A 12,296-nucleotide genomic window follows, 5' to 3' on the forward strand; every position below is an offset into this window, starting at 1 on the left:
GTACTCCTAAGAGGTCCTACCTCTGCTGTCCTGGTATAAAAGTACTCCTAAGAGGTCCTACCTCTGCTGTCCTGGTATAAAAGTACTCCTAAGAGTTCCAATGGCAGGAAAGTATATCCCTAATGAGAGTTCTATCCCAAGGAAGCAAATAAAGCAGATGTTGGGTAGATCTGAAAATAAATTACCTGAAATTTTATCTCAAACTTAATTTTTTTTCTAAACCTTGACCGTATTTCAAACTATGAACTAGACGCCAAAATAAGTGTTAAAGATTTACTCGCAAACAAAAAGCAATTATAAACCAACGTTGGGGGAAAGTGTTCAGTTTCTCTTATAATATTTTGTTGTAGTGGAACTGGGAGGTAACAATAATTGAAAGAAAATTTTTATCCTGAGCCTTTCAGATTATTGTGAACCAAGGAAACAGCTAAATAATAATAAATTCACCTGATTAAATCGATCAGCCGATTAAGTCTTTACTTTTTTAGTTTTATATCGTTTCTCATTTGAACCAAACCTGACACTGAGTTTTCTCAAGTTAATGAATTGACCTGTAAATACTGTAGCACCAATGTTAGATAGATAGTTAATGAATTGACCTGTAAATACTGTAGCACCAACGTAGATAGTTAATGAATTGACCTGTAAATACTGTAGCACCAACGTTAGATAGATAGTTAATTAATTGACCTGTAAATACTATAGCACCAACGTTAGATAGAAAATTAATGAATTGACCTGTAAATACTGTAGCACCAAGGTTAGATAGAAAGAAGGAAAGGGTAGATATTGATAGAATACGTGCAGCAGATATCATTTTTATCAAACGCCTAGAATTTAAAGAATTTTAAATTAATAAGATGATTAGAAAAAACGTTGATATAAAAAAGTATCTGGATATCTGGATATCTGGATAACTGGGTTTCTGGGTATATGGGTATATGGGTATATGGGTATCTGGATATCTGGATATCTGGATATCTGGATATCTGGATATCTGGATATCTGGATATCTGGATATCTGGGTATCTGGATAACTGGGTTTCTGGATATCTGGATATTCGATCTACCTGAATATAAAGGATCCAACCATGATAGAGACCATAAAGCTGGCAAATATTCTTCCTAAAATAAGAATAAGATGCAGGGAATCATTCATTAGTTTCTATTCAGGCTTATTGTTCATTTCTCTCTTTCCTTAAACTTATACTTTTCAATTCTAGATTTTAGAAAAGATATTGAGAATTAAATTCCTTGAAAGAAGCTGTAGAACCATTTTAACATTTATTCTTGGTTTCAAATATATCCCTCTATTATTATATGTAAAGTTGCATGGTAATACATATACTGTATTTGCAGTACTGTACTTTACTATACTTTACTGTACTGTACTGTACTGCCTTTTACTATGTTGTCTTGTACTTTACTGTCTTGTACTGCACTGTCTTGTCCTGTACTCTCTTGTACTGTTCTGTCTTGTACTGTACTGTCTTGTACTGTGCTGTCTTGCACTGTACTGTCTTGTACTGTATTGTCGTGTACTGTACTGTATTGTACTGTCTTTTACTGTACTGTCTTTTACTGTACTGTCTTTTACTTTACTGTCTTGTACTGTACTGTCTTATACTGTACTGTCTTGTACTGTACTGTCTTGTACTGTACTGTCTTGTACTGTACTGTCTTGTACTGTACTGTCTTGTACTGTACTGTATTGTATCGTAATGCACTGTACTGTACTGAACTGTACTGCACTGAACTGTACAGCACTGTAATGTACTGCACTGTATTGCACTTTCCTCTACTGCACTATTTTGTACTACACTGTAATGTACCCATACTAAACTGTATTGTACTATACTGCGTTGTGCCAGTGCTACTATTATACCTAGTGGGGCTGCTGTACCACCAGCAGATAACGTTGGTGTCCACAAATACACAAATGTAAACATACTGGATTCAACTAAAATAAAAATAAACAGTGATTACTTGGTAAAATCAGAACAACAGAAATCGTCTTTAGACTTAGTAATTTGTATATTTAACGCTAAAGAAGTGCCATGCATATTGCAATTTAATTTTTTTAAAGTGTTTTTTTAAATGATTCAACAAAGATTGGTTTCATTCCTCATTATACTCGGCATGACTCATAACTGTATTTTTTTTTCTAAGATCAGAAATATGGGACTTGAAAACTTCTTCCAAGATTACCCATGTTACTTCAGATAAGACTGTACGAAATGAATACTGTCTGTTTCCATCAGGAGTATCAAAAGAAAATATATTCATGGTTCCCAGTAATTGTTACCTTGTTACTTTCTTTTCCAAATCAATAAATGGACTACTAAACGACTATATTTAGGGCAGATGCTCAAATAGTTTCAGGTCGTCTTTACAGTCTTATTTCTGTGAGTAACCCTGTAGTTCCATATTTGAACTCTTTAATTTTGTTTAAAAAATTATGGGCATATAAGTAACCCTACCTAGAGCCTGTACTGCACCAATACGAAGAATATTAGAGTTACTGATGATAGTTTTATAACCCTAAACATTTTAGCAAATAAAATCAAGATAAACTCAGGTTAAATCAAGATAAAATCAGGATAAAATCAAGATAAAGTCAAGATAAAATCAAGATAAAATCAAGATAAAACCAGGATAAAATCAGGATAAAATCAAGATAAAATCAAGATAAAATCAGGATAAAATCAGGATAAAATCAAGATAAAATCAATATAAAAACTAAATGACATAGAAAAAAAAATCAAATACATATAAACCTTATTTTTGAGAATATCTGAATTTAAATAAAACCTGTTTATAGGTTTGTAAAACATTGATGTCTCTGTCTCCATAGTTTTCTTTCCAGAAAATTCCTAGATAAAAAAATATCCTTTTACTATTTTTAATCTTTACTAATTTTTTTGATAAAAATTACTATTCTTACTCAAATAATGGTATAAAAAGACCTATCTAAGAATAAGATAATTATATTTACCTATCACAAAAAAACTATAAGAAATAATACACAATTATTTTTAAAAATAAAAGTTTAGTAAGTATGATACGATTATATTATCATTACAAACATTGAATTGTAATAATTATCAAGAAAGAAAATTGAAGTCGAATTTTAAATATAAAAAGTGTATTATTTAATTTCCTAAGGGTTAAAATAGGAATTGCTAGAAGAAATGGAGCGGTTGGAGCAAATTCCAGATCTCTGAAAAAAATGATCTAAGCAAGCTGTCTATGAATGTTGCTGAAGCAATTTAGTGAATTGTTGTTATAGATAGTCAAGCTAGTAATACATTTTGTTAACAGTAAGCTAGGTTTGAATGTTGTTTAAACATGCTAGATGGTAATGACGACATAACAAGATCGTCATGAATAAGAATAAACACAGAAAAACAGAATGGTTACATTTAAAAAGTTTAGAAATAGAAAATTACAGATAGATGTAAAAAGTTACAAAAGAACTGTTACAAGAAAAAAAAAATCAGAAAAAATTTGAATTGAAGAAAACTTGTTAAACCTGACAAGTACATCTGCGAGTATTCCTGCAAAAATTGCAAGATTACTGTTGATCAATGCAAGCAAAGACAAGGTATTCGAAATCTCTCCTGAAATAAAAATTATAAAAACATTAATTACATTTAAAATTAAAGAAAAGCTTTTTTATTAAATACCTGAATCGAATGAGTTATTTTTATGCTCTGACACATACCTACATATAAGACATTATTTAGTAAAGAATTATTTAAATTATTAGGAGTGTTACCAAAAAGAATATGCGGTAATTGGTAGATTTTTGTTCACTCAGCATTAGAACGATAACAATCAATATTTATGAGAAAACTAGCTGAAGGGCCCGGCGTTGCCCATGGAAAAAAAAGTTGAAAAAAATGTTGAAAAAACAAATTTTGAAGAAAAAAATTTCGAATTTTTGTTTAGACTTTAACAACTGCCGGCCCCCACCATTTCAGCCCAATCGGTCCAGCCGTTTGGCCGGCTATAGGCAACATATATATATATGCGAATGTCTTGTTTTATTATATAGATGGTCGGAACTTCTGAAGGAGAACAGATTGGTTTAAAAATGTTCAAAAATTGAATATAATTTTAGATATAATTAATGAAACCTGGTCTAATCAAATACGATAACGCTTAATTATATATTATTGAATTTGTTCGCAACTATGGTGATGAAAAAGTGTAGAAGTTGAAGCGTTCTACCAATGCTAGCCGTTTTTGATTTATTGAGATAACCCCACAGGTGGGGTGAAAAACACCCCCCCCCCCCCCACCCAGCCATAATGGGGTTAAAAGGTACACACAACAATACAACCTATCATTTTTCACGAACACTCCCTTTAAAGAAGTCGTAAAATATTATTTTGTAAAAAATGAAATGTTTAAATTACCAAGATTCGAAAACTGAATGAAGACACGAGGTTGATATTCCGCCAAAAATTCTTCCAATCAGAAGAATTTGTAGATTTCCGCTAATCTAAATAAATGTGTTCACTCATTCGAAAATATACACTTTACAGTTAACTTTACAATAGGAAGACGACTTTTAGACATAATTATGATTTTAAACAGTGCAGTTGAATGTGAAAGTAAAACACAACAATTGTGCAGTATACATACTATACAGGCTTATATATTTTCGCAAATACTGAAATTTACGTAATATAGAATAAAACTCAATTGTCAAGACGACATAAATTCTTCCGATGTATTCGTTATTAAGGGTTTCACTGTATTTAACTTACTCTACTGGTAAAACTATTTGGTTCATAACACCATAAGTATAAATAGAGTTGTTTAAATGTCGTCTTTCTATTACAATTTTATGTTTAGTAACATTGTATATTTTCTTTTCACAGACAATCCTGTTTTTAAAATCCAATGTTAACATAATTCCAGATTTTTATTGTTTCCTCCATTCTTGTACTTTTCAATTGCAAAAATGTTTGTTAGTGTTTAAAAATGGTTCAATGTATTTTAAAAATTCAAGTTTATATTTGTGAACTCCAATGCCTTTTTTTAGTACCTTTGTAAGGCAGCATATTCCATATACTAGACAGAAAACCTAAATTAATTTTTGATAAATATATTTAATTTTTCACATTTATTATATCAATTATTTTTTTGATACCCCACATGCAGGAATATTATAAGAAACTAGAAAGTTGAATGATTTATTCATAAAAGCCTTTTTCGCGCTTTTTTTAGGAAAATGCGCGAAAAGGTAAAGATGACATTCTTTCCGCTCCTGAAGATGTCCCAACTTCCGGAGCGGTAAGATATAGTAAGTCGTCTTCTTGATTCCAAAAATTGGGGGTTTTGATCCAAAATTTTTAAAAGACGAATATAATTTGTAGAATACATAAAAAAATAGGAAATTGTTATTGTTGTCATATGACGTCTTTATTATTAAATATTTTTCTGTAATTTGAAAAATAAATTTTTACTTACCAAGGCCATCCGTTTCCTTCCAAATATATCCGCCAGCGGTCCTGATAAACTACCGAAGACACAACTAGACACATATCCTGAAATATATCCTAATAAACTACCGAATATATCCGCCAGCGGTCATGATTAACTACTGAAAACACAACTAAACACATATCCTGAAATATATCCTAATAAACTACCGAATATATCCGCCAGCGGTCATGATAAACTACTGAAAACACAACTAAACACATATCCTGAAATATATCCTAATAAACTACCGAATATATCCGCCAGCGGTCCTGATAAACTACCGAAGACACAGCTAGACACATATCCTGAAATATATCCTGATAAACTACCGAGTATGTTCACCACCGGTCCTGATAACCTTCCAAAAACACAACTAGACACATATCATGAAATATATTCTAATAAACTACCGAATATATCCGCCAGCAGTCATGATAAACTACTGAAAACACAACTCACACATATCCTGAAATATATCCTAATAAACTACCAAATATATCCGCCATTGGTCCTGGTAAACTACTGAAAACACAACTAGACACATATCCTGAAATATATCCTAATAAATTACCTAATATATATCCGCCAGCGGTCCTGATAAACTACTGAAGACACAGCTAGACACATATCATGAAATATATTCTAATGAACTACCGAATATATCCGCCAGCGGTCATGATAAACTACTGAAAACACAACTCACACATATCCTGAAATATATCCTAATAAACTACCGAATATATCCGCCATTGGGCCTGGTAAACTACTGAAAACACAACTAGACACATATCCTGAAATATATCCTAATAAATTACCTAACATATATCCACCAGCGGTCCTGATAAACTACTGAAGACACAGCTAGACACATATCATGAAATATATTCTAATAAACTACCGAATATATCCGCCAGCGGTCATGATAAACTACTGAAAACACAACTCACACATATCCTGAAATATATCCTAATAAACTACCAAATATATCCGCCATTGGTCCTGGTAAACTACTGAAAACACAACTAGACACATATCCTGAAATATATCCTAATAAATTACCTAATATATATCCGCCAGCGGTCCTGATAAACTACTGAAGACACAGCTAGACACATATCCTGAAATTTTTCCTGATAAACTACCGAGTATGTTCACCACCGGTCCTAATAACCTAGCGAAAACACAACTAGACACATATCATGAAATATATCCTAATACACTACCGAATATATCGGTCCTGATAATCTACCGAAAACACAACTAGACACATATCCTGAATAAACTACCGAATATATCCGCTAGCGGTCCTGATAAACTACCAAAAACACAACTAGACACATATCCTGAAATAGAAGAACATAATTTGGTAAATAATTGTATTTCTTTCTTTTCATGCTAACTGATGTCTTTCTGTAGACGTTAACTTATAGAACTTTATTCAGAGTGGAAACCAAATACAGAATACAGGATTAATACAAAGCACTTGATAAATGGTGTATTCCGAATACAGAATACAGGATGAATACAAAGCACTTGATAAATGGTGTATTCCGAATACAGAATAAAGGATGGATACAAAGCACTTGATAAATGGTGTATTCCGAATACAGGATGCAGGACGGATACAAAGCACTTGATAAATGGTGTATTCCGAATACAGGATACAGGACGGATACAAAGCACTTGATAAATGGTGTGTTCCGAATACAGAGCGGATACAAGTCACTTGATAGATGGTTTATTCTGAATACAGGATACAGGACCGATGCAAAGCTCTTGATGTATTCCAAATACACGATAATGGAAAGATAAGAAGCACTTGATAATGGTGTATTACAAATACACGATACAGGATGGATAAGAAGCACTTGATAATGGTGTATTACAAATACACGATACAGGATGGATAAGAAAGCACTTGACAAATGGTAATTTCCGAATGCAGGATACAGTCTACAGGATGGATAGAAAAGCAAAAGACAAAAACAGTTGGTATTCACCCAAGTGCAAATACCTGAAGTCAAAAAGGTTGTGTTTTGAATCTTGAGATAAAGCATTGATCTCCATTTTGTGAGGATCTACGGATAAGTTTAGCTTGTTTTCTACTTTCCATCTTGATCATGCAATGATCATACCCTACAGGAATAACTTTAATTAAAGGATTAGGCGTGCATGTATTTTCAAACATTTGAAAGGGCCCATATTGGATATTAAGATCAAGTGTTTAAGATTACTTCACAAAAAACATCCGAGCTCTGGTCACAATACTAAGTCGTCATCATTTTGAAATTCAACACATGATTTAGATAGCAGTATGAATCTCTATGAATGATACTAGGCTGAATGTTTGTTACAGAATACACTATAGTATTTACCTGTTAGAAAAAGAAGCGCAATGTTCTCCTCGCTATGCCCATAATAGGAATATAATCTAAATAACAAAATAACACTTTTCATGATTTTTTTAAATTTTTAAAAGGCTCTTTAACGTACCCTTCTAATTCATTGGGAATGGGGGATGATTCGAATGCTAAAGTTAACTTTAAGTTATTTCTTATCAAAAACCAATATTGATTATACATCTGTAAGTGATGATTTTGCAAATAAATCGCTTACCTGTGTACATAAGGGCCCTGTAGCCAGTCAGCTGTGTAACGTTACAATCATTTATCTGTACATACGTTGTACACTGTACACTGTACCGTCCACAGAAATTTAAGAGAGTATTGTGCCACATAAAGTCCAAATTTCCTTTTTGGGGTATTTACATTTGCGTAGATTTTAATTTACGAAATCAGAAAACAAAAAGAGAATATGAAGAAACCATATTAAACAATAGTTCTAAACAAAAACAGTGGTACTCTGTTTAAAGTTCTGGGCTCTGTGTAGTGTGTACATAACAGAATCAGTTTATATATATTTATATTTTTTTAAATAGGTAAAGGTTTAAAGATTTGGAAAAATTCATGAAAATATTGAAGTTTGTCTGGTAAAAAGTACGATTCCCCCTGCTATTTATTTTTCAGGAAGGAATTTAAAGAAGTACACATTTTCCATCTTAAAACTCTTTATATCTCTCAACTAAAAAAAACAATTGTTCTTTTCTACTAAAATTTTAATATGATTGAATTTGCCTAGAAGAGCGAGTAGGTTTGCGGTCAAGAATATCTGACGTAGATGGGTCAACCTTTTATCCTTCACCTGAAGGATATAAAGGGTGTAAAAAAAACCTCAAACATAGGAAGAAATTAAAAACTAGGAAATTAAAAAAAAAATTACAAAAACTTTTCATTCATGAAGATTCAATAAGATATTTCACCGTTGCATACAATAAATAAAGAATAAAAGTGTTAGTACTAAGATTTTTATTTACTTTTCCGCTTTTTTCTCAGTACACCCTTCAGCTTGCAAATTTAGAACTATTAGAATGAAAATAGGAAAGATCACATCGTTTAAAAAGACCTTATCTAAAAATGCTATCCCGAATAGTTCAACAATTTGTTTACTATGCGTACCAAGTGAAAAATATTTTGCTTTAAAAATCCCAGTTTAAATCTTAAACTTCAAGAATATGTGGCTGTTTAAATAAAAAAATAGATATTTATGAAAAATGTGTGATTATTCCTGTTGAATAGTTTGTACTTTTACCAGAATTTTGTAGAAATTTACCTTATTTTCAGGATTTAAATCTTTAACAACTGTTCTTTCAGTAAAGAAAAGATATGAAGCTAGCACAGACAAACCCCCCAAACAGACACTCACTATAATAATTATGTTATATATGGATTTTCTTGTAGCAATTTTATTTTAATAATCTTTAAACACTTTAGAAAATTATTTTTGCAAATTCAAACTAAACTTATGAATAAAGTTGGTTTGTTTTTCTATTTTGGGTGTGTACTTTTAATGCACTGTAGAACAATAACTTTGAAACAATATAAACACATAATAGAAAAACTTTGTTAATGCCGAAAATCAGATAGCTAGATAGATAGATAGATAGATTTAGATAATTAAAAACCAAATCACACGCGAAACCGCGTTGGATCTTGTAAAAATTGAACTTCTCCACATGTTCAATAACATTTTGAAATCACAGTTTTAACCAAAATTGTAACAACTATTGCCTCAGGGAGCAAGGATGTTTAGTTATATTAGCAAAAAAAAAACTATAATTTATATGTTCTGAGCTGGGAACTTTTGAATGGTGGATATCGGGATTAATGCTTGATCCACTCTTTTTTTTGATCTCGAGATTAAAGAAGGCTTGTTCGCCTCCAGATTAATCTCCAGATTAATTAACCGATCGGGATTAAGGACATTCCATTCTATAGTTTTCAGCTTAGGTTAAGTAAGATGCAAGACATATCTTTAAAATCTTTAGTCAACGTCACTCAACGCTGCATTCGGCTTTAAAATAGTAAAGACATTTTGTCGGAAGACAAAATTGGTGCGGACAGGAAGCCCTACGGGTGATCGCGCGGCCGTAAATTCATTTTGGGCTCATTCATTTGCGAAAAAAGACAAACGGTGCGGCGTGTCTCCGCCTCTGGTCACTCTCATATTACAATAAGTATTTAGCAGCAGCAAAAGATAAATCTTTTTACCTAAATTCTCCAGTCTAACAATCATTTTAATTTATCACTTATTAACATATGTATACATCTAACAATAACATATTGGAGTGGTGTACTAGCAACCTTGCTACCAACTAGATATTGCAGATTTATATGTTCACCTAAATGTATTGTAAACACACGTATACAGTATATGCACCTGTATACTTCATCAAACAACTACAAATACTGTGAAATTCTAAACTTATTTCACTACTTCAGAGAGAGAGAGAGAGAGAGAGAGAGAGAGAGAGAGAGAGAGTGAAAATTAGATGATAAGAATAGAAAGATAGATAGATAGATAGATGGATAGATAAGAAAATTGACACAGTTCGTTGATTAACATTCACCTGTACTTCATGACAATTCATTTTTCTTCTACAACAAGTTTATTACCTGCATCCAGTTCAAATATTCAAAGTCTTGCTCGCTAGTTTGGTCATTTCCAAGCATTTAAAACTTTTTGAAAACTTTTATTCAGCTCTTCATTTTTCATTGAATTTTAATTGGATTCTTAGCGAATCTTTCTCATATCACCCCCCTGGACAAATTCCTGAGTACGCCTTTGAATGTTCACTGTCCATCTATTTCACAGTCTGTCTATTTCAACGTATTTCTGTTTGACTGTCTGAGCCCGTTCTCTCCATAAAAAGTGGTCGTGTAATTCACGTACTTTGGGGGACGATATGTTGGCCGCTAGATGTCTCATGCTAAATGCATATCTGATAGATATATATTTCTCCGTACATTTGACGACCAATATAGAAGACGTCAATTTGTCGACCAATGTAGTTTATGGAAGGAACGGCCTCTGGTTGTTTGACTGTCTGTCCGTGTTGTAACTCTGCAGGTTATTGATTCAACAACCCCCCCTATATAGTATTATCAACCTAGTACTATCAGGGCTATATTATAGTAATCAACCATCTGACTTTAGATACAACCCCCCCTATATATAGTATTATCAACCTAGTACTATCAGGGCTATACTATAGTAATCAACCATGCTGACTTTAGATACAATTGCTGATATTCAAATTCAGAGAGAAAATAAAATCATAGAAGACACCTTTTATCAAAGTCCAGACCCCCCCCCCCCTCTTTTCTGTTTTTCATTGGAGAACCCGAGCTTTTCATAAATCAGACACTCATATATATATATACCACCAAATTTTTATCAGCGAACCCAAGTTTTTCATCGGACACCCAACAATTTTCTTTAAAGCTAGGAGACTAGGAAGAACCCATCTTTGGAGTACTGTAGGGGACCCCCCTTGACCATCTCATCGGAGACCCACAGATTTCATTAGAGACCCCAAGCTTTTCATCAGAGACCCCAAGCTTTTCATCAGAGATCCTAAGCTATTTAAAGACATCCCAAGCTTTTTATCAGAGACCACATATTTTTATTGTAAATACCGAGCATTTCATCGAAGACCCCAGATTTTTTATTGGAAACCCCTCTTTTCATAGGATCGATAACCCAAAGACCTTCATTGGAGACCATAAGATTATCATAAAAAATCCCAAGATTATCGTCGGAGACATCCATATTTTTATTGAAAACCCCAAGCTTATCATCATAAAACCTCCAAATTTCGTTGGACAACCCAAGATTTTCTTTAAGGACCCCAAGCTTTTCATTGGAGACCCCATCACATTGTAAATCGTATGGGCTTAGATAAAAATCTCGGGTTTCCGATAATTATCTAAAAAGCATAGGGTATCCAATGAAAAGCTAATGGTCTCAAATGAAAAGCTCCAATGATTATTTCTTCCCAGTCTCATAACCTATGGGTCTCCGATGAAAAATTAGTTTGAGGGCTCTGACAGTACTTTATGATGATGATATTCTACTAATATACCTTTATTAATCTATCCTTCCCTTTAAACGAAGGCGACATTTAAAATTCATTTGCAATCAATTCAAAGAAAGTGGGTGAAATTAAAAAGAAACTTCTTAGTTTAAACTTTTTGTAAATGGTGTCATCAATACCGAAAAACATGTTTAAAATTGGTTTTCACGATCATGACTGATTGACATGATCATTCCTAAATATTACTTCTACTTGATGGTCCCCCCTGTTATAAGAGCATAATTAGCTCTTTTAATTAGATCTGAGCATTTGGTATAAGTGATAACCAGAAAACTCTAAAATAGAAAGACGACTTTACACCAATACT

General features: G+C 32.6%; 1 protein-coding gene across 1 annotated transcript; it reads right to left on the bottom strand.

Moving 5' to 3' along the window:
* Positions 1 to 6: 6 nt before the first annotated feature.
* On the bottom strand, positions 7 to 10,303 carry LOC111705789 (molybdate-anion transporter). The gene is made up of 18 exons (XM_023478454.1): positions 10,104 to 10,303; positions 9,166 to 9,257; positions 8,631 to 8,697; positions 8,113 to 8,143; positions 7,872 to 7,927; positions 5,482 to 5,558; positions 5,057 to 5,095; positions 4,422 to 4,507; positions 3,687 to 3,724; positions 3,533 to 3,620; positions 3,161 to 3,220; positions 2,996 to 3,009; positions 2,812 to 2,873; positions 2,481 to 2,541; positions 1,886 to 1,960; positions 1,071 to 1,125; positions 739 to 830; positions 7 to 170 (listed from the first exon to the last, which is right to left on the bottom strand). Exons 1-18 carry the CDS (start codon positions 10,126 to 10,128, stop codon positions 58 to 60), a joined length of 1,131 nt encoding a protein of 376 aa, XP_023334222.1. The 5' UTR covers positions 10,129 to 10,303; the 3' UTR covers positions 7 to 57.
* Positions 10,304 to 12,296: the final 1,993 nt, after the last annotated feature.

This window comes from Eurytemora carolleeae, unplaced genomic scaffold (genome assembly GCF_000591075.1).
Source record: "Eurytemora carolleeae unplaced genomic scaffold, Eaff_2.0 scaffold190, whole genome shotgun sequence".
Classification (NCBI taxonomy): domain Eukaryota; kingdom Metazoa; phylum Arthropoda; class Copepoda; order Calanoida; family Temoridae; genus Eurytemora; species Eurytemora carolleeae.